Source organism: Euprymna scolopes, chromosome 15, assembly GCF_053919585.1.
Source record: "Euprymna scolopes isolate OS-2025 chromosome 15, ASM5391958v1, whole genome shotgun sequence".
Taxonomy (NCBI): Eukaryota; Metazoa; Mollusca; class Cephalopoda; order Sepiida; family Sepiolidae; genus Euprymna; species Euprymna scolopes.
Window position 1 is genome coordinate 46,006,263 of NC_136496.1, and position 23,897 is coordinate 46,030,159.

A 23,897-nucleotide genomic window follows, 5' to 3' on the forward strand; every position below is an offset into this window, starting at 1 on the left:
AGGTACAAAACACCCTCCCCTCCCCATGTTAAGAATGGCTTTTTAAATAATAACATTATTTCAACACGGATCACTCTCTGCATGAGTACTGTACTTTCACCTAACAATTTAATAAACAAAACATGGTACTTATGCAGAGAAAGTACCATAATAATATAATAATAGAATAATAACGTTATTTAGAAAGCCATTCGTAACATGGGGAGGACGTTTTGTTACTATTCTATACTTTCACCTTACAATTTAATAAACAAAAGATGGTACTTATGCAGAGAAGGTACCGTGCTGAAATAACGCTATTAAGAAAGCCATTCTTAACATGGGAAAGGGAGAGTGTTCTGTAACTATTTTATATTTTCACCTAACAATTTAATAAACAAAAGATAGTACTTATGCAGAGAAGGTACAGTGCTGAAATAATGGCGTTATTTAGAAAGTTATTCTTAACATGGGGAGGGAGTTTTGCATCTATTCTATACTTTCACCTAACAATTTAATAAACAAAAATAGATAGTACGTATGCATAGAAAATACTGTGCTGAAATAATGTTATTTAGAAAGATATTCTTAACATGGGGATGGTATTTTGTAACAATTCTGTCCTTTCACCTAACAATTTAAAAACAAAACATGGTACTTATGCAGAGAAGCTACCCCACTGAAATAATGACGTTATTATTTAGAAAGACATTCTTAACATGCAGATAGGGGTTTTTTGTAACTATTCTGGACTTTCACCTAACAATTTAATAAACAAAAGTTAAACTTAAGCAGACAAGGAACAGTACTGAATCATTAACATTATTTAGAAAGCCATTCTTAACATGGAGAAGGGAGGGTGTTTTGTACCTATTCTGTACTTTAACCTTACAATTGAATGAAAACAAATCATAAAACTTTAATTAAACGTGGAAATACGATTTAAAAAAATAGCGCGGATCACTCTCTGCATTAGCACTGAAAAATGTTATTAAACATTTATTAATAATTTCTCACTTTTACAAACATTTGATTTTAAATTTCTTTTTAAATGACGACTTTTATCAGTTAAATTTTGTAAATATCACCCCTCCCCATGGTGTTTATTCCGAAATCCGTTGTTAACATGGAGAGGTTGAGGGTGTTTATTGTGAAAGCCGTTCTTAACATTTGTGGAGGTGGACCTAATGTAAAAAAAAAAAAATAAATAAATAAATTAAAAAAAAAAGACTAAATCATTTACTGATAACTTCTCACTTTTACAAATATTTTTTAATTTACATGCGCGGATGAACAAATTGTTGAATAGTGCGAAAACAAAACGTTTTTGTAATAAACTTCAGGATGATTTTTTCCACCTCCACAATTTTCTTTTTTAAATGACGACTTTTATTGATAAATAAATTTACTTCTCTGCAACTTTTATTGATAAATAAATCTACTTCTCTGCAACGGGTACTGACCCCTCCTTTTTTTTTAATAGTATTTTCGGGTGGGTATGCTGACAACAAATATCAGTTAAATTTTGCAAATAGTCCCCCCTCCCTCCAAAAGTGGTGTTTATTCCGGAAGCTGTTCTTAAAATGAGGAGGTTGGAGGTGATTATAAGGAGGACCTAATCTAAAAAAGCAAAAACAAAAAAAAAGAAAACAAGTTTTTTATGCGCACATAAGCAACTATTTTTTTTATTAATTTATTTTTTTACTTTTTTTATTTAAAAATTAGTAAATTTCAATAAATAGAATAATAAATCATTTATCATTAATATGTGTTTTATGTTGAATGAAACTTTTTTTTTTCATTACAACAATAATGAACCAATTTAAATCTTCCGGCATGCGTTTAAGGGTTACGAAATTATCAATAAATCGTTTAGTTACTAAGCCAACGTCAGTAAATAAAAAAATGTTATGTGCGCATGCATTAGCCTTGACTAGGGCTAAGAGAGCGACCATTAAATAATTATACTGGTCGCCATGGAACTCAACGCCCAAGGAGTACCTAAAGTGGCACTTATGCACTTATGTTATCGTGCTATTTTTTAAAATAGTATTTTCACGTTAAATTCAAATTTTACAATATCTTTTTCTTTTATTAATTTGTTAAGTGAAGGTACAGATAATCCGGTCGGTTTCTAATGTGAGGAAAATCTAGCCCCCTCCCCCCCCAAAAAAAAAGGGGTACTCTGGGTAATAACAAAACATTAAAATTGCCTCAGTCTCAAAAGATTTCTTCTCTACTGAACGAGGAAAAAAATGGTGAAGTGTAGTTCATCTTCTGTTTCTCTCCCCTCTCTCTTCCTCTCTTAATATCTCTCTCTATCCATCTCTCCCTTTCCCTCTCTCAATCTATCTTTCTCTCTATATCACCCTCCCCATCTCTCTTTGAGCCCCTTTCTCTCTCTAACTCCCTTTATCTCTCTCCTTTCCTCTGTCTCATCTTCTGAATATATCTTCATTCCATGCATTCCTATGATTCCACCGGATACATCATTACACTTTAGGAAATTGCACTTTCCAATTTTATTGTCATTTGCAATAACCATCAACAAAGCACAGGGAACAATCTTTACAATTGTGGGTCTTACAGTTACACACTGACTGTTTTTTCACATGGACAATTTATGTTACATATTCAAGAGTCACCAAACCAGAAAATCTCTATATCAGCTAAGAAAATGGAAAACAAAAACTGTGTTTCCATGCAAAATGGAAAATTAAACCTATAAGAAACATGCTTTTTCTCATTTTAGAACTTTTTCTATTGCGCCAATTTGAGCCACAGCAACGCGTGGCAGGGTACAGCTAGTATATATATATATAAATGTAATTCTTGGTTTGTTCCAAATCGATAAAACCATATTTCTACATAACCAATTTAATTGAAATTTTCAGAAAATCTATCTGTAAAGTCAATGAATGTTTGCATGTTATTAAAATAATTTAACATTGCGAATTATAAAAATATAAATTAAAATATAAATATTTTTCGTAAGTCGTTTCTGCGAGACTGCCCGGTTTTATTTCCGGTAACTTCCATTTCAACTACTCTCAAATTACAAGATAAGTAAAAAAAAAAAAAACATGTACTCATGCAGAGAGTGATCCATGCTGAAATAATAACGTTATTATTTAAAAAGCTATTCTTAACATGGGGAAGGGAGGGTGTTTTGTACCTATTCTGTACTTTAACCTTACAATTGAATAAAAAACATATCATAAAACTTTAATTAAACGTAGATATATGATTTAAAAAATAGTGCCGATCACTCTCTGCATTAGCACAAAAAAAATCCCATATTTTTTAAATTTAAATTCATTTATGTATCTTACCAATTTTTAAATTTTAAATTCCTTTATTTATCTTAAGGCTTTTCAATCATGAAACATTACGTTTTATAATTTCCAAATATATCATTTTAATTGTTTAGTTTCTATCACGGCATTGTTTACCATAAAAAAAGTTTGTTTTAACTTTTTCTAAACTGTTTCATTTTTACGACATGCCTCAGCGTATTATAAACACCCTAACCCCCACATGTTAAAAACGGCTTTCAAATTAAACACGCCCTTCCACAAACCTCGAAAGCCGTTCTTAACATGGGGAGTTTGGGGGTGTTCATTCCGAAAGACGTTTTAACATGGGGAGGTTAGGGTGTTTATAATATGCTGGGGCGAGTTGTAAAATTAACAAAGTTGCTATTTATTATTTATTGCAAAAATTGCTTGAAATTTATTTATTTGACAAAAAAAATTACATTTTGGTACTTCTTGGGCGTTGAGTTACAATGGTGACCAGCAGAAAAAAATAATAGTCGCTTCCTTAGTCCCTCACCCCACCTCGCACGTAACATTTTATTAACTGACGTTGCCGTAACTAAACGATTATTTGTCACATTTACAAATATTTTTTTTTTAATTTATTTTGAAAAAAGTTTTACTCTTTATGAATATTAAAAGAAAAATGTTATTAAACATTTATTAATAATTTCTCATTTTTACAAACATTTGATTTTAAATTTCTTTTTAAATGACGACTTTTATCAACTTTTTTTTAAATAGTATTTGTGGATGGGTATGTTGACAACAAATATCAGTTAAATTTTGTAAATATCACCCCCCCCAATGGTGTTTATTCCGAAATCCGTTGTTAACATGGAGAGGTTGAGGGTGTTTATTCTGAAAGCCGTTCTTAACATTTGTGGAGGTGGACCTAATGTAAAAAAAAAAATAAATAAAAAAAAAATCATTTACTGATAATTTCTCACTTTTACAAATAATTTTAATTTACATGCGCAGATGAACAAATTGTTGAATAGTGCAAAAACAAAACGTTTTTGTAATAAACTTTGGGTTTGCAAAATTTAACTGATATTTGTTGTTAGCATACCAATCCGCAATTACTATTAAAAAAAAAAGTCGATAAAAGTCGTCATTTAAAAAGAAATTTAAAAACAAATGTTTGTAAAAATGAGCAATTATTAATAAATGTTTAGTAACTTTTTTTCTTTTAATATTCATAAAGAGTAAAACTTTTTTCAAAATAAATAAATAAATGTTTGTAAAAGTGACAAATAATCGTTTAGTTACAACGGCAACATCAGTAAATACAAAATGTTACGTGCGCATGCGTCAGGCTTGACTAGGAGGGGGGACTAAGGGAGCGACTATTATTTTTTTCTGCTGGTCACCATGGAACTCAACGCCCAAGGAGTATCAAGCTTGTTTTTTTGAAATATTCATGAAAAGAGTTAAGCCAACATGAATAAATAAATGTTTGTAAAAGTGACAAATTCAGGTTTTGTTACTTTTTTTATTCATGAAAAGGGTTTAAGCCAATGTTTGTAAAAGTGCAAAAGGCAATGTCAGTAAATAAATGATAAATGTTACGTGTGCATGCGTTAGCCTCGACTAAGGGGGGGGGACAAAGGGAGCAACATTAAATAATTCTGCTGGTCGCTATGGAACTCAACGCCCAAGGAGTACCAAAAGTTTTACTCTTTCTGAATATTAAAAGACGAAAGTTACGAAACATTTATTAATAATTTCTCACTTTTACAAACATTTGTAATTCATGTACTTACTTACGTTGGTACTTAACTCTTTTCATGAATATTAAAAAAAAAAAAAAACTAAACTTGTATGGATAATTTCTCACTTTTACAGACATTTTTAATTTACATGAGTGGATAATCTTTTTGGTAAATATTTACATTTAGGTCCACCTCCACATTTTTCTTTTTTAAATGACGACTTTTATTGATAAATAAATTTACTTCTCCGCAACTTTTATTGATAAATAAATCTACTTCTCTGCAACGGGTACTGAACCCCTCCTTTTTTTTTCTTTTTTTTAATAGTATTTTCGGGTGGGTATGCTGACAACAAATATCAGTTAAATTTTGCAAATAGTTCCCCCCCCCCTCCAAAAATAGTGTTTATTCTGGAAGCTGTTCTTAAGTTGAGGAGGTTGGGGGTGATTATAAGGTGGACCTAATCTAAAAAAAAGATACCAAGTTTTTTAAATCATTAAAATAATTTCTCATTTTTACAAACATTTTTACATGCGCACATAAGCAACTATTTTTTTATTAACTTTTAAAAAAAATTTTTATTTAACAATTAGTAAATTTCAATGAATAGAATAATAAATCATTTATCATTAATATGTGTTTTTGGTTTTGTGTTGAATGAAACTTTTTTTTTTCATTACAATAATGAACCAATTTAAATCTTTCGGCATGCGTTTAAGGGTTACGAAATTATCAATAAATCGTTTAGTTACTAAGCCAACGTCAGTAAATAAAAAATGTTACATGCGCATGCATTAGCCTTGACTAGGGGGGGGGGCTAAGGGAGCGACCATTAAATAATTATGCTGGTCGCCATGGAACTAAACGCCCAAGGAGTACCTAAAGTGGCACTTATGCACTTATATTATTGTGCTATTTTTTAAAATAGTATTTTCACGTTAAATTCAAATTTTACAATATCTTTTTCTTTTATTAATTTGTAAGGTGAAAGTACAGATAATCCGGTCAGTTTCTAATGTGTGAAAAATCTAGCTCCCGAGAAAAAAAAAATGGGGGTACTCTGGATAGTAACAAAAAATTAAAATTGCCTCAGTCTCGAAAGATTTCTTCGCTACTGAACGAGGAAAAAAACGGTGAAGTGTAGTTCATCTTCTGTTTCTCTCCACCCTCTCTTAGGAAATTGAATTTTCCAATTTTATTGTCATTTGCAATAACCATCAACAAAGCACAGGGAACAATCTTTACAATTGTGGGCCTTACAGTTACACACTGACTGTTTTTTCACATGGACAATTTATATTACATATTCAAGAGTCACCAAACCGGAAAATCTCTATATCAGCTAAGAAAATGGAACAACAAAAACTGTGTACCCATGCAAAATGGAAAATTAAACCTATAAGAAACATACTTTTTCTCATTTTGGAACTTTTTCCATTGCGCCAATTTGAGCCACAGCAACGCGTGGCAGGGTACAGCTAGTACATATATATATATATATATATATATGAGAGAGGGAGAGAGAGAGAGAGAGAGAGAGAGAGAGAGAGAGAGAGAGAGAGAGAGAGAGAGAGAGAGAGAAGGAATGGGGAGTTGTTTTATAGATTCAATTGTAAACTTTAAGTATACCAATTAAATTGTATAGATTGAAGTGCACCTCGTTATTACCTATCATGTGCATCATTTGAAGCTTCTGGAAAAGATTTGCCTTCATATCTTCCAAAGAATAAACTATCTTGCAGAGAAATATGGTAAACTTCATTGCAGGAATGCCGTCCATAAATTTTCTGCCAGCGTTCTGGAGCTTTTTTACCGAAACTGAAAGATACAAAATTTTATTTAAAAAAAAAATTAACAGAAACAAAAAAAATAAATGATTTAACAAAAATTGGTGTTTAAAAGCTGTGTTCATTGCACTGTCACGTTTTTAAATAAAACAGTGAAATTCATTTCACAATGTAATTAAAATGCAAATTTGACTTTTGTACGGATTATTTTGTGAATCTTAAATCTTTTTCTCCGTTTTCTTAGTTAGCATTCTTTACATGTAAGTAAATGTGAAATCACTTTTTTAAAAACGATTTTTTCATATTTGTGTTACTAAATTGGCTCTAATAGTGGAAGAAAATAAAAATTTAATATAAAAGCAGTTTTTTATGTTTTACAATGAAGATTGATTTTTTGGATGATTTACATTATTTGAACTGAATCCTTTACTTAATCCACAGGACTAGATTGTTCTCGTTCCGTCAGTCATGACCAGTTAGAAGTCTTAAGTAAATTGAAATTATATTCTTATCCTTCAATGAGGAATGGCTCTTCAACCTCCATAAAAGTGTCACTTTGAACTGATTATAACTTAGCACTTTTAGCCGTTGCACCTTAAATAAAAGGTTTTGTTTGAAATGCCATACACATTCCTGCATTTGACACAAAAATTCCCACGTTTGACATGGCCAATCTAAAGAAGGTCGGAGGTTACATAGGCCGAAACGTTGCGATAATTACATACAAGTTGAGAAGAGGAATTTGAATACTAAAAGCAAAAACAAAAGAAAGCATTATCTTTAGAAGAGATTGAAAGGAAAATTCTTCAAATTTATATTTAGAAGTGAAAATACTGACATCAAAGATTTAATAAATTACTTACTCTACTTCGGAAGTATGCAGCAGAAGAGTGACTAGAGTCGAGATGCCCGGGTACATACAATTGTTAGCAAATAAGGCATATTTAAATTCATCTTCACAAACCACACAGTCTGAAAATTAAACATTTCAGGAAAATTTTAGGAAAGCAGTCATTTTTTTTCTCGATTCACATGTCACAAACTTTAATTTTCTTGAATAAAAGAAATTCATTAGAAACACAAAGAAATAAAATCTTGGAGTCAAATAAAACACAATTATTTTGACTCACCTGCATATTTGATGTGCATGCGATTTTCAACCATAAAAAGATTAAGATATTGAGGACAGTTGGGAGCAAAATCTCTTACAGCCCAAGACCTTAAAATTGTATGGTGGTCCTGCAGAAATTAAAATTGTTTAAAAGTCAGTGTCCAAAATTTAGAAATTTTTTAATAAATATTTCACAACTGTGAACAAATAAACAAAAATCAATATAACAAATATTAGATATATTTTGTATTTTTAATAAGATTTCCAGTTTTAAATATAAAACTATTAATGGAGATTTTTATAGTCATTTCGAAATTCCTCAAAACAAAAAATATTATAAACGTTTTTTTTTCAATACATAAAAAAGTAACAACAAAATTCTAATACATAATTATACATTTTTATTTAAAAAATTTTTTGTAATGTTCTTTTTTGTGTTAAAATAAAAAAAAATGCATGTTTCATGTGTATCATGAACGTTTTCAGTTTTTCGTTGCATCATCAAGTGAAAAATAAAATGAACAAAAAGTAAAAAAGCGAGGAAAAAGAAAAGAATTTAAAGTGTAGATGATTGATTTTCTTCGAGTCATTCAGATTTAACTTCATTAAAAAATGCATTAAAACCATTTGTTAAAATCAAAATATTTGTCTTTATTAAATCTAAAATGGAAGAAGAACGACAAAAAATAAGAACGAAACAAATTCGCATATTTGTAGCATAAAATAAACGACCATAAAAATTGACAACATTTGTTCATGAAAATTATAAGACTAACAAATGCAAAGAAAACACAAATAAACACCATAAACATAAATATGTAAAATATGGAGAAAGATATACAAAAAGACAAAAAATATGAGAAAAAGGAAAATCAAAAAATAAAAATGATTCTTGTTGCAAAATGTTCATCAATTCTTTTGAAAAAATGTTTTCTTATTTTTTTAAATTTTTTATTATCATTGCCATAAATATATACCCACCAGGTTTCTAATTGAGCTAACTGAAGAATATGATAGACACATTCTAAAAGCTGTTTTATTGTTACATTCATGTACCCATTAATATTATTAGAACTTTCAAGTTTAAAACTAATTTAGTTAAATTCAAATTCCTTACAGCCTCACTCCTGTCTTTGGAACTTCGGTCAGCCAAGAGAAAACATGCCTGTGCATCTTGTACTCTAGAAATAAAATGAAATTTCTTTTATATTCACGATGTCTTTCCATTATGTTTCTGAATTTTTGAAATAAAGATAATTCGAATTATTTGGAGTATTAGGACTATTGTTATAATCTTGAATGTTATTTTCACAACGTTTCGGCTGATGTAATCTCCAACATTCTTCAGGTATATCTTGTAAAATTCGGGAATTTTCTGTCGAACTCGGAGATCTGCATGAAATTTTGAATAGAACCGTTTATTTAATCCATGGTGGTAGCATGTTCTCACATCGTCGGCCATGACCTGGTAGAAGTCTTAAGTAATTAGTAACTGTATTCTTACTCGCAGTGAGGATTGAACCTTCAACCTCCAAAAGAGTGTTACTTACAACTGAATTTTACCAAATATATTATCCGTTACGTTACGGGTCCCTGCAGGAATTTCCCCCCTGAAATCAACAACATACACTTGAAAAAGATAAGAAGCTACATCTCAAGATGAATGAACAGTAGTTCGAATAATCCAAATAATATGACTTCTTGTTAATAACATTTTATCAGAAAGTTTAATAGAAAGACAAAAAAAAAATAAAAAGGATTCTGAAAATGAATAAAACTCATACCACAATCTATATAACATTTAGTCTTTAATTTAGTTGCTCACCAAAGGAGATGGTGGATCTTCACACTTCCCAGTTCTTCAGTTTTTTGGTTGCCAAACAGAAACTACCATTGTAAATAAATTTGAAATAAGTTATATCTTTTTTGTTTTTTCTTAGTTTTGGTCTTATAGCAACGCTTTCAATGAATTTTCAAATTATTCTGGAGAAATTTTTTTCTGTTTTAAAAAAGTAGAATTTTTGAAAATTTAACTAATAAAATTATGTAGAATGTACATATTTTATTAAATTTTGTTAAATTAAAGTTGTTTTTAAATTAAATTTAAAATTTCAATAATCAAATTTTGTACAATTTCTTCATCAAATCATCTATTATTATACTAAAGCTCTTTGTGATGTTGGGATGTATGAGAGTGTTAAATTTTGTCAAAATCAACTGTTCCTTTTTTAATCAGATTTTTTCGATTATTGATTTCTGGCACTTATTGAGGGCACCACTTATCAGTTACTACAAGATCTAGTGAAATTTGAATCCAAGACTTCAGTGACTGGCACCATTTATAATGCGATACAAGTTCTCGCAAGGAGATTCTTGACCCAGGAAGTAAAGCAGCAGGCTACAGTCATTATATATATATATATATATATATATATATATATATATATATATATATATATATATATATATATATAAGAAGAAGTATGTGATAACCTTTTCACCAGATATTTCGGCAGAAAGGCTACAAAGAGAAGAAACTATTCTCCATATATTGGGCACTTGAAAGGCCCTCCCCTCCAAAAAAATAAGAAAAAAAAAAGATCTACCAAAAATTAATTCCAAAAACAATTAAATGAAATTTTTCGTCATTTTGTATTTCTAATGTAATCCCCCCTCAAAAAAAAATAGGCCCCCAAAAAGCGAGTCCTTATTTGTTTTTAGGGGTTAAACGACGCTGGGTCACGTCGTAAAAATTGACCATTTTTAATTTAAGATATTAAATAAATTATAAAGAAAATCTATTTCGTAGGCAATTAAACACACTTGCTATGGTATAACGATTATAATAAATCCTGGGCAACACCAATTAAATTTTATAAACAAAAAAAAGAAAGGATGATGGATTTTGCTCCCATGGAAAATTGGCCCTGTGTCTGACTAACTCTGCTCTCGTGGGGATGCAAGTAAATGAGGACATTAGTTTTGATTATTTTTCGCGTTAAATATGAAGAATCACTTCACCCTCGAAAAATCCTTTAAAATTATCACTTTTATAGGTTTTCAGGGCGCTAAGCACGAAAATAAAGTTTAAAATTACGGCAAATGAGTGGGTGCATTTCTCCATATCCTATAAACTACTTGTTTCCCGGAATTTTTAAGGTTAGTGGTAATTTTAAAAGATTTTCCGAGGGTGGAAAGAAAGTCCCCCCCCCCCAATTTTACTTTAAATTATTATAGAAAAGTGATCTCCCACTTTTTGAAACTAACATTTTTTCTTTTTCATATATTGGAAATAACTCGTTTGCCGTAATTTTAGACATTATTTTCGTTTTCAGCTCCCCTGAAAAAAGTGGTGATTTTAAAGGAATTTTCGAGGGTGGAGTGATTCTTCATATTTACCTTTTTCTCTAACATATAAAAAAAGGTTACTTAAAAATCAAGAATAAGTGGAAAAAATTTCCTTCGAATTAAAAATAAAAATAATAATTCAGCTTAGAAGAATATTTCGAAATGAAACAAATCTATTACAGAAAATATATAATAATGTGCCCCGTTTAAAACAATTTTTTAATTAAACTATCACAGTTATTTTCCCTTTGGTTTTCTGGTTTGAAAATTTAAGGATTTCAGATTTCAGATAAAATAAGTTAAATCAAATAGAAATTGCAATTTAAATAAACTAAATAATTAAAAAATTTTTTTAATTAGTACAGTTAAAACAAATCTATTATGTCGAATAAGTAATATCATCGAGCTAATTATTTAAATAGATTTAATTTAATGTGATATGCTAATGACCATAGTCAATTAATGTAGATGTGGATTGAAGAATGCTATATATAGAAATTACGTATGAATTGTAATATCTCCGTTGACAGAAGTATCCTATCATGGGCATTAATATTTCTTGCCCAGGAGATTTGTACACACATATGGCTTTATATTTCTTTGGTCATTGGGAGTTATACACACAGGCACATGCGAATGCTACTACTTAAGTAAAGTTGTGTATGTGTGTTGCGGCATCAGAATAAAACGATTGACTAAGATTCCAAATCTGCGATGAGTTTGACATATTAGCCAAACTCACCCAAGATTTAGAATCTTAACCTTAGATCCAATGTTCTTATTGACGTCATAAGTTCTTGAACCTTGTTTAAAATTATTTAAAATGAAAAATATGTAAAAATAATATTAAAAACAAATTTTCCGACATTTTTGTATTGCCTTTTAGCCGATCGAACAACACATTTATCGCTTGTACTTTGCATGTCAAATCATTGTACGTATTTTATGTTGCTTTAAAGAGATTTTTTTTACTTATTTTCATTAAAAATAGGTAAAAAAGTTTGATAAAGGGTCACTAATATATTTTTACTTTAATAAAAAAATACTTTGTATTTATTTAAACAATCAAACTATCATAGAACTATACGGAGAAGTAAAAGAATTCCGATGCCAAACTTATTTAAGTTAAAAGACAAAATATGTTCATTTGAATGATGACTATGATTATTGGTGAGGAGGCGCGCATGCGGAACAGCTACAAAATGACAGTTATTTGTAAAAAGATATTCACTAGAAGCAGGTCTTAAAAACAACAGAACAGTAAATTTGCGACAGGTTTAAATGCGAGATTCATTTTCAACGGCCTTGAAACCCCCTAAAATCACAAACTAGAATGGTTGGCGTGGTGTTACAGCATAAAATAACATTTATTGTATATATATATATATATATATATATGATGGACTCTCCCGTCGATTTCAACATATGAGCTCTGCCACAACAATTAAGTTGTTTGTAAATCCACTCAGGTGATTTGTTTATAATGGTGAAAGCTTTGTGCACAACTAACCACACGTTTTGGTACAACTACTAATCTTTGTCAGTGCAATGACTTCCAGACAGACATAGCATACAGTAGGCCTCAGATTTTACATCAGGGTGTCCCTTCTCTTAAATGCATGTCTTAACGAAGACTGAGGGTGCATCTCTCCCAGTGGATTAAATACACTTCCAGATACCAACCTGGAAATTTCTACATCCAGCTTGGTATGTACAGTACCAAGCATTCCCAAATGGTCACCCATGTAGTACTAGCCAGGTTCATCGTTGCTCAACTTAAGTGAACCTGATCCATATATATATATTATATATAACAATAGAATTAGAAATATATCCAAATCATTAAAACCATCTTTTTAAAATCCTTATGTAAATTATATCTCCCAAACAGCGTTACTGTTTGTATTTAAAATTAACAGTGCAAGTTGATAACTCTCAATCTTTCTGGTTACAAAAGAAAATATGATGCAGTTTCAGTTAAAGAATGACACCAAATATCGATTATAATAATTTTTAAATCTTTGCAAAAGCCAATTTAAAAAGTGAAAGTGTAAAAGTAAGATAAATAAAAGGTTAATACCTTGCTCTATTCAGATCAGCATCTTTTAAGGCAGAACCCTTTAAATAATGTACTCGATGAGACCATTTAGGATCTTTCAATATGCCATTAATATTTGAACTGAGGTCTGAAGATGCCATGAACACAACAACATAACTCTGCAATTAAATTAAAATATAAACAACAATCAAATTATATATATATATATATATATATATATATATATATATATATATATATATATATATATATATATATATATATATATATATATACAGGGTGCAGAGAAAGTCCCCGATCTTGTAAAAATGTTAAGTTAACAACTAATAGAGGATGAAATCAAACAGAAATCGTCACACAATATCGTAGTAACCCATTAAATCGTCACACAATATCGTAGTAACCCATTAAATCGTCACACAATGTCGTAGTAACACATTAAATCGTCACACAATGTCGTAGTAACCCATTTAATATTACTACTGAATTATTTTTCAATATGGCTACTCTTGGCTGCAATTATTCATTCAATTCTTTCTCTGAAACTCTTTATTGTGGCACAGAAGGTTTATTGGGGAATTTTGGCCCATTTTCACTTAAGGGACTTCTACAGAGCTTCAGTATTATCATGAGCTGTAGCGCAAGTCTTCTTCTCTAAGATGGACCAGACACAAAAGTCCAGAGGGTTTAAGTCTGGAGATGAAGGAGGCCACACTTCCTTCCTCAAAAAGGGAAGTGATTCTCACACCAATCCTGAATTGTTTGCAGTGGGAGAGGACGCATCGTCCTGTTAAAATGTAAAGGGCCTATCCTTGAAATGCTTCTTCATTTCGACATTTGCAGGAGTCTAAATATCCTCCATGTACGAGTTTGCATTAACTTTTGCGTCTTCTTTAAAAAAATGAAAGCTGATCTTCAACTCTCAGAGATACCAGCTTAAACCATTACCGAGGCAAGTTTTTGGCGATGGAAAACAGATTTCATTTAATAGGGAATGCTATCCGTGCTCTTTGCCAAAATTCTGTCATTCTGCGAGTTGAATTTGGACTCGACAGTGAACATTTTCTCGTCAGAAAAGATGATTTCACCAGTGTCCGTGTCATCCTTCATTCGATTCAAGAGAGTTTCTGCAATGCCGTAAGCTGCCTGCTCGTCATCTTCAGGAAGGACAACTTGAAATCTTCTTTAACAATGTTTTTTTTTTTTGTCAATTTAATTATAAGATGTAAAGAGGGAGGGGCAATTTAAATAAATTTAACTTTATTTAAATTGCCCCTCCCTCTTTACATCTTATAATTAAAGTTTTGTGTTTTAAGTTTTTTAACTCCAACTTTTAAAGAGTTCCTACCTAAAATAAAAATCCATTATTCATTGAACATTTGAATAGTCAAGTCGCTGCCTGATGATATCTGTTGTTTGATTGAAACAAGTGGCTATTTGTAGCAGCGAGATGTGAGCATATTTATATAACAATAAACAAGTATTATCAGCTCTTTTTATTGAGCACTATCTAACAACCTCGTTGAATTCATTAGTCCATTACTTTTGAATATAAAAAAACCCGAGTATATATATATATATATATATATATATATATATATATATATATATATATATATATCTATCTGTGTGTGATGTTGCCAAGCTAATCAAAAACCTCAATACAAAGCTGTTTAAGCACTGTCTTAAGGAGAATTGCTTCCCAACACCCTGGAAAACCTCATCAGTATGTCCTGTATTTAAAAATTCAGGTGATCTCAATATAGATCAATCAGTCATCTGTGAGTCATGAGCAAGTTGCTAGAATCTGTTAAATAGAAAAGTAGTCAACCACCTCAGCAAAAATAACCCCATTGGTGACATGCAATATGGGTTTTGTTCTGCTAAATTTACAGCAGATGTGCTAATAGTTATATCTCATATGATCAGCCAATCTCTCAACGGAGCCTTCCTTTCTAGGGAAATTGCACTTGACATATCAAAGGCCTTTGATAGGGTATAGCATAAAGGTCTACTCCACAAAATCTCCAGCTATTGTATAGCTGGAAATGTTTTTCAATTATTAAATCATTTCTCTCTGATAGAGTAAGAGTAATGGTTGATGGGCAGAAATCAGAAGCTCGCAATATTAATGCTGGAGTTCCTCAGGTCCCAACTCTGTTCCTGATTGATCTACATAAATTATCTCACAAATCACATCCTAAGATCATTTGTAGACATTTATGCTAACGACACTACCATCTATGGCAACACTTCAAAGGCCATAAATGACAAAGTTCCCTCTGATTCTCTTTCCTCTGATCTTGATTATGCGGTGTAATGGAGAAAGAGGTGGCTGGTCAATTTTAATGCATCTAAAACAAAACATCTATCGTCAATGCTCTGATGCCCATCTGGCATCAATCAAAGTGAAGGGCTCTCATCTTGAGGAAGCTCCATGTTTTGACAAGCTTCTAGGTCTGACCTTTGCTACTGATCTGAGATGGAACATGTACATTAAATTCGTTGCCAAGGCTGCTGGAAAAATGGTGGGATTGTTCCACCACTCCAGTAGATATCTCACTGCTGATGCAATTCTCTACCTATATAAGAGCCAAGTATGTCCACGGATGGAGTACTGTTGTCACATCTGGGCAGGAGCTGCTAGAAGCAGCTTATCCTGCCTTGACAGAATTCAAGATAGACTTCGTAGCCTAGTGGGGGATGCCATTTTTCTCTTCCCTGCAACCTCTTTCTCACAGAAGAGATGTTGCGAGTCTGTCCTTGCTTTATCGTTATTTTCATGGCAAGTGCTCATCTGAGCTCCAATCTATGGTCCCCCCTGTCCTGACTTTTAAGAAAAACACTTATCTAGCTGAAACTACTATCAATAATTTCCCCTACTCTTTTTCTGTGCATAAACCTAAATGTAGATTCCATGAAAAAAGCTTCTTTCTGTTCCATTTTCCTACTTTCCAACTAAATACAATATGATTGGCTTCAAGTCTAACGTGAAAACTTTTGATGAGCCGTCCCCCTTAAGTAATCTAATTTACCAAATTTTCACTAGTAACGATTACTATGGCATGTTCCATTTGAGCACGGGCCTTTATAAAAAAAATTAAAAAATGATATATATATATATATATATATATATATATATATATATATATATATATATATATACGAGCAAACAGTTAATAAAACATGTTAAAAACACTTTGAAAAAGAGTTAAAACATATTTAATCTGAAAAGGAGACACTTGATAAGTGGATAGTCCTTAATCTGCAGAGTTTCGAAGAAATACTTTCCTTCTCATCAGAGGGTAGGAATTAGCAAAATGCGGGATCGGATTTTGCATACAAAAGTATTTGATGAAACAACAAGTAAGTCAAAGATCTTACTTGATAATAACAAATGTGAAGCAGAGGGAATATGGTGAAGAAAAAGGTGATTACACGTGAATGGATAGTCTGGTGAAAGATAAATAATCCAATGACGGTAAAATCCAAAAATATAACTTCAAGAAAGTTAATTGAATTTCGATTTGCACAAGTAAAATCCAAGGAAATCCTGTAATTGGAGGATGGTCCAAAATAATCCAAAGTCCGAAATCCATGGAATAATTCACAAATATGTACAAGGGAAAAGGGGAAAAATTCCAATAATATTAATAAAAGAAAAATAAGATATGCTTTTCACACTACTGCCGAGTCAAATATATAAATAAGAAAGATCAGGGAAGAAGAGGAAAAAAAATAGTAATAGAATTAAATATAAAATAGAAAAACAAATGTCAAGATGACCCAGATAGCAAATGTTAAAAGGCACGAAAAAAATATATAGGGCAAAATAATATAGGTCAACAGAAATGTACAGGTTATTACTTAAGAAAATGTCAGCAAGAGTTGTTAAAAGACACTAAATGTAAAATAAATAAATAAATAAATTAATTAATTAATAAATAAATAGAAAATAAATAATAAATAAACAATAAATAAAAATAAAATAAAAAATAAAAATTATTTAAGGGGAGAGGATGGCCGGTATCTGCAAATTCAGGAAAAAGTAAGAAAGTAAGTAAGTAAGTAAATTCATATAGTAAAATATAAGTAAATATACATACAAGATATGAAAGTGTGGGTAGATTGATATATTAGATAGATAGGAATATTTAAAGACTAAAACAGAAATTGCAGATAAAAAACCGGCCAAGCAAAGAAGAAATAAAGAATTAAAATAAAGGATTATTAAATTATAAAGTATTAAGAAAGTATGTAGAAAAACGATAAAGTTAAAGAAAAAATTATATATCTATATAAAAGGTAAAAGTAATAACTATGTAATTTCAAAATTGCCATAATTAAATTTGGACTTATGTTTACAGAAAAAGATCAGTTCATTTTTAAGAATTTATCATATTGTTACTTTGAGGAGAAGTAATTATAGTTATAGCTTCGGTTGTGCAGAGGCGACATGACTTAGAGCCTGGAGTATAAGACGTAACTTTTTTAAAAATTTTATTTATGTATATATATATATATATATATATATATATATATATATATAAACTGCCATTAGCATATTAAAGCGACGCTCTTTGTGTAAACAAATCGAGCGGCGGCATTTAGACGATGTCAAAACATTGTTTATTCATTACCCACACAGCAGCCGTATAGCATAATGCTGAAAAGCTTTGACTATCATTTGGGCGGTTGGGTTCCGATCCTGGTTTGAGGCAGTTGCCTGTCTAGCTGCACTGATGAGCTGTGAAACAGCGAAACAGTACTGTATGTGGATGACTATATATATATATATATATTAATGGATCACCACTTATCAAGGCTTGTCCCGGGATTTTTACCCTTGACCCCCAAAAGCAACAGATTAGAACATTCCTGTAATGACCTGGTCCTCGTTTGCAGTGTAAAGCCGGTTCTATGTAGATATAGGAGGTCGATCCTCCCTAGCTTTACCTTCTCTCTTTGAGAATGGGTTAGTTTATTGCTAATTGCCTGAGGCACCCTGCCGGAAATGCAGACGTGGCTGCACAGGTATCTTTTGCAGAGTTAAGGCTCCTCTTCTGGAGCACTGACTTTTTTAAATCCCACTTTCCAACCTTAGTGTCACAGTTCTTGTGGTGGGAGAGGGCTAAATACCCACCACATCAAGGCTTGAAGGTTACTCAAGGATAGAGGTTAAAACATTGTCAGTTGGATAATGAACAACACCACAAGAGGATTAGAAATGATGAGTGGAATGAGCTCAACAAGTATTGGACTTGAAAACGACCATGTTGTAATCAGCTGGGAAGCAACACCATTTGGAAGTTCTAGGAAATAAATCTTATTAATAGAAATTGCATTTGGTTTTACACAAGAAAGGAACATTCTTTTCAATGGTTGTAGCTAGACATGTTCTTGCTGTGCATGTTTTTCAGGTGTGTGGTGGGGGATGCTAGGTATTGGAACTCTGTTAAGCACCTTCCATGGAAATAATAATAAAGTAGAGAGAGAGAGAGAGAGAGAGAGAGAGAGAGAGAGAGAGAGTAACAACATTTTTTCTGTGAGAAAGAGGCTATAGGGAAGGGAATAGGTCGATTTAATACTTTGTTAATGCAAGAAAGAGAAGTAATAGGAGAGAATATGCTATATGATGTAAAGAGAGATAAGCAGATTGTGATCTTACCTGATATTTGAAAGCATATAACTGTAATTGGTAAATTTGTAGGTAAACACGCTTTGCTAAATCTCTGTCCCACTTCAAATGAGATTCAATTTTTTTTTAGGTGAAATAAACAAAAATTACAATTATTTTAGAATTTTAAGTGGGGGATGACTTTCACAAAAAAAATTTAATATAAAATACTCCCCCATTTTAGGGATATTCTAACATTTTTTTACCACTAACCCTAAGCCTGAATGAGAAGAAAAATAGATCCCTCTCCCTATAAAATATATATGAATAAATGGACACACAGGTTGGCATAAAATATTTCACCCACTTTTATCCAAATAAATTTTATTTAAAAGGACAATGGAAATGTCCTTTATTATCACAACATTTTTATTTTCAACAAATCATTAAACAATCATTTTCATTATAATTTTTGCAATTCTATATTTTACATTTTTATGCGTCCATATTATATTGTAAAAATAACTGATGAATTTTGTCGAAAAATTTTTTTTTTACCTCCAATTCTGAATGAGCAAAGAATTCATTGAGAAAATCCATGACAATATCTGGTGAAATTGAAGCAATGCAGACGACAACGTGTTTCGTCGATTTAGCTTGTGTTGCACTGAAGTCTTTTCCTTCCTTTCCTTTGTCAATCCATGTTGAAGCAATGCTTTCAAGCTTAGAAAACAAAAATAGAAAAAAAAGGTGAACATTTTTCACTGCAACTTGTCTCATTTTGAATTTCAATTTTTTTTTTCATGTGGTAAATTACCATCAATTACATAAATAAACTAGTAGAATACTCGTCCCAAGACAGGTATAAGCAATAAATATAGCATTAGTTTTAAATTTTAATATTTGTTTCTTTCTTTGAGGGCTATGGTACAGTTTTGATGGCACCTCCTAAAGAAATGTGCTCACTTTACATATGCTGTTGCCTATTCTATAATTCATCATGATCAATTCAATAATTTAGGATTTTAACAAACTGTGGGTAAAATAGTCAAATTCCATACACTACTGCCAAAAACTCACTATTCCATATCTTGACACTCCACTGTCAAAACTCTACTCCCAAATTTAACACTCTGCTGTCAAAACTCAACTCTAAAACACCACACACTGCTGAAAATACTTACTACACTGACATCCAAATCCAAAATCAACCCAGTTTCTGAAAAATCAGACTTTTTATATCCAACCAGAAACATCTTATTTGCATATTAGGTCACAATATCACAAGAATATAAACAAAAAAGGCAGGCATTTAAAAAACATTTTTCTTTATTCTTTTTGTCTGTACGGAACTCTAACCCGACTGTGCATAAACAGGGTTTACTACTACGACTGATTTTTTAAAAGTGTTTAATTACAGAAGAGCAACTTATTTTGCTTTTGGTAGCATTTCAAACCACACAAAAACATATGCTCACGTACGTGCACCTATCATTTTAAAAATGTATTATTAATATAACTCAAAGGAATGTTTTTCTCTATTAAATTAATTAAATCTATTAGATACAAATATTTAATTTATTTCAAAAGATCTTCATGGTAGGTGCAAGTTTGGCATCCTCTAAGACCATCATACAATTCTCAAAAATACAAAATATTGGGTAATAAAAATCAGCATATTATCAGTGGGCAAAACTATCTGTCGAAAAAAAAAAAAAAATTCACTAATCAAGGGGAGATAACCATAGTAATTGTATGAAATTTAACAATCCATGAGATTAAAAAAAGAAGCAAATAAATAAAAAGCAAGGCACTGATCATGACATAATAATGAAAAAATAAGAAATAAAAAATAAGTGAAAATATTTTTTTCAGAAATCACATCTGAAATAAACCATACGGTAACTGCTGATAACCAAAATTGACTATAGAAGAAATTAAAACATTTTGATGTCAAATTTGTGTTCTGAAGATCATACAAAACATGAAACCATCATTAAAAATAACGCATATTTTTTAAGTACTATAAAACTCTGTCTGAAAACAAGTGAAAATCAAAACCTTTCTCATAACACACACGCAGACACACACACGCACACACACACACACACGCACACATACACACACACACATCTTGAAATCAAAATGTTGAATAATAAATATTTTATTCATAAGTTTATTGTAAAAGAACTGAAAAGAAAGAAGAAATTAATTCGCTTGAACAATTGTTTAAAAGTTTCCATTGAATTTAAGGTAAAAAAAATGTAGTATCAATCATTAATTGAAGGAAGTCACTCTTTCTCTCTGTAGTGTTGCTAACAGGAGAAAGAGAGAGACAGGCAGGTCAGTTAGTCAGCTTCTCCCACTTGTGATTTTTTTTGGCTTATACCTCATATATATTTTCCTACTTAAAGTTAACTTACCTCCCTTGAAAATAAATCAGCAAATATTTTAAGAAAAGTTTAATTATTTATTTTTTGTATTAAATTATTTTAAATAATTTAAGTTTAAGTTGATATCAATGAAGCTATTTCAGATATATAGAGAAAATAAAATTACAAATGAATAACACTAAATATTAATAATTATAAACTGCTTAAAAAGAAGTTATACAAACGAGACAGGCATATAAATCCTTCTTCTGTACTTCATATATCGTATTTCAAAGTCGATTAAGATATTAAACCATTCCTGTGATGACCTGGTTGCTGTCGATTCTGGTATAATGCTGGGTCTGTGCGGTTCTAAGAAATCCACTCTCTCAGGTTTTACCATCTCTCTTAAAGAAAGAGTTGGTTTATTGCTGACCGCCATATATACCTTTGTTGTGAAATGCAGACGGGGCAGCCCAGGCACATTTTGCAGGTCAGAGTGCCCCTCCTCAGGGGCGCTAATTTCTCACTCCCACTTTCCAACCCCAGTGTCACAATTTTGCAGTAGGAGAGAACTAAATAACTTCAAAGTATCATTTTGATATACACTAACAGAATAATTGTCACAAGACAGGTATAAACAATATGTACAGCATTAGTTTTTTGGGGCGGAGTGGTGGTGGTGGTGGTGGTGGTGGTGGTGAAGTAGGGTGCAATTTATATATAAATTTAAAATTTTTTTTCAAATTTACAAATCGAGAAATTCTGAGTTTGAATATTAATACTAACTCTTATAAGACAATCCTAACCAGAAGAAAAAGCTCAATATTCGAAATAGAGCATATAAGAAATTCAATTTAAACTCTATAAATTAGAATTTACAAGAATTTATTATTCAACAAGGAATACAAGTTAAAAAGTTAAAATTTTCCTTATTGCATGGACTTTCAAAAAGTGGCTCTTATCCTGAGAGGAAAGTAGTTAGCAAAATAATATTCATAGGCAAATTATGATTTTGCTGGTCAGCGTATAATTTAATGTGGCTTGTGGCTGTTACACTTTAAACGTGTCATTACATTTCAAACCTCTCAAAGCCACACATTGTCTGGTACTTTGTTACAAAGGAACAAAAAAAAAAAAGAAAACAAATAAAAATCTGACTCTGCATTTTTTTAAACGATGCAAACAAAATGCATTTATTTGTGGTTCTTCCAAAGCAATGCATTTCATTATCTTTCAAAACATTTTCTCTCCTTGTGACATTAGCGCATACACACTTGCTTGATATTTGCATATGTGCCAAGACGACTGCTGTTGCTGCTAATATTTTCACTAGCCAGTTATTCTACAGCTGCTGCTGATTTTCTCACACGCATACTGCTTCGTTACGATAAATTGAAAATTACAAATTATGAGAAAAGTCATATTTGTATAAAAGTTGATAATAATGCAGAAATGTAAAATGATATTCCAAGTGAAGTCCAGGCTCGATGAAAAAAAAATTGAAAAATGTGGTACAAATCCAAAGAAAATGTTGATTGATTATCTGTATAAATGCAAACGAAATAATTCAATAATCCAAGTTGTTGATTGATAAACGTGAGTAAATTCAAAATGTGGAGATCGCATCTTAAAATTGTTCCCTCTGCCTGCTTCCCACCTGACTACAAATTGGATGTCTTCAAGTCCAACGTTAACAAATTCCTAATGAACCGCCCCCTTAAGTAAACACTTCATCAAATCTCCACACTAACGTACTGTACTTGCAATAACCCTTATCCCTGAGTGGCTTCCGGGCCTTGATAAGTGGTGACCACCGTGTAAAAAAAATAAAAAATTATTTCTCAAGATGATAAAAAACTTAAATTTAATAGTAAAAACAATTTAAAGAATAATCTTAGTGACACATTAAAGATTCACACACATCCATATATGATAAGCTTTACCAATTTTTCACAACAAAATACATCACTCAACAAAATAATGTCATAGTTTTAAATAGAAATAAAGGTTGTCTTACTTGTCTGGGAAGGAAGACAAAAGCCACTCCTATCATAAGTAACATAAAAAGTTGTCCCAGCCAATAATCAGGATAGAAATCTCCATATCCAACTGTGGTGATGGTGACTATTACAAAGTAAAAAGATTCAAACAAATTTTGTTGCTTTTCCAAATCAGTTGTGGCCCGTTGGATGTGTTGGATTCCACATATTCTGTCAAACAGAAATAAATTGAAGAAAATCGAATCAAACAGCACTAGTTTCATAGCATCCACATCAATATAAATGGTGTTTTAAGAATTTGAGGATTTCAACATGACAATGAGATAATTGATATACATGGTCTTTAAAAAGTCATTTACAAAATTTTAATATCACATCTGTATTTATAAAATGTTATTCTTTATTGCATTATTATCTCACTTATATTAAAAGTAAAATAATAAAATAATATATAGGTGAAGAACACGCATACATAGAAATAGGCAAAGTGGTTTGGAAGTTGTATGTAGAGAAGAAAAAATGTAAAATAAATGCTTAACATTGACTCAAATAATATATGATATAATAAATCATATTTTAAGATGTAAAG

At 31.1% G+C, this 23,897-nt stretch overlaps 1 protein-coding gene across 20 annotated transcripts in view; it reads right to left on the reverse strand.

Annotated features, from left to right (window-relative positions):
- LOC145293809 (potassium channel subfamily T member 2-like) overlaps window positions 1-23,897 on the reverse strand; it is a 659,145-nt gene that overhangs the window by 107,276 nt on the left and 527,972 nt on the right. For all 20 annotated transcript variants that reach the window (XM_080140398.1, XM_080140404.1, XM_080140403.1 and 17 more), the window contains 7 exons: window positions 23,326-23,518; window positions 19,492-19,656; window positions 13,338-13,474; window positions 9,027-9,090; window positions 7,929-8,037; window positions 7,662-7,770; window positions 6,680-6,829 (listed from right to left, as the gene is read on the reverse strand). In XM_080140398.1, the coding sequence (XP_079996524.1) occupies window positions 6,680-6,829; window positions 7,662-7,770; window positions 7,929-8,037; window positions 9,027-9,090; window positions 13,338-13,474; window positions 19,492-19,656; window positions 23,326-23,518 (927 nt within the window). The remainder of the gene's footprint in view (window positions 1-6,679; window positions 6,830-7,661; window positions 7,771-7,928; window positions 8,038-9,026; window positions 9,091-13,337; window positions 13,475-19,491; window positions 19,657-23,325; window positions 23,519-23,897) is intronic.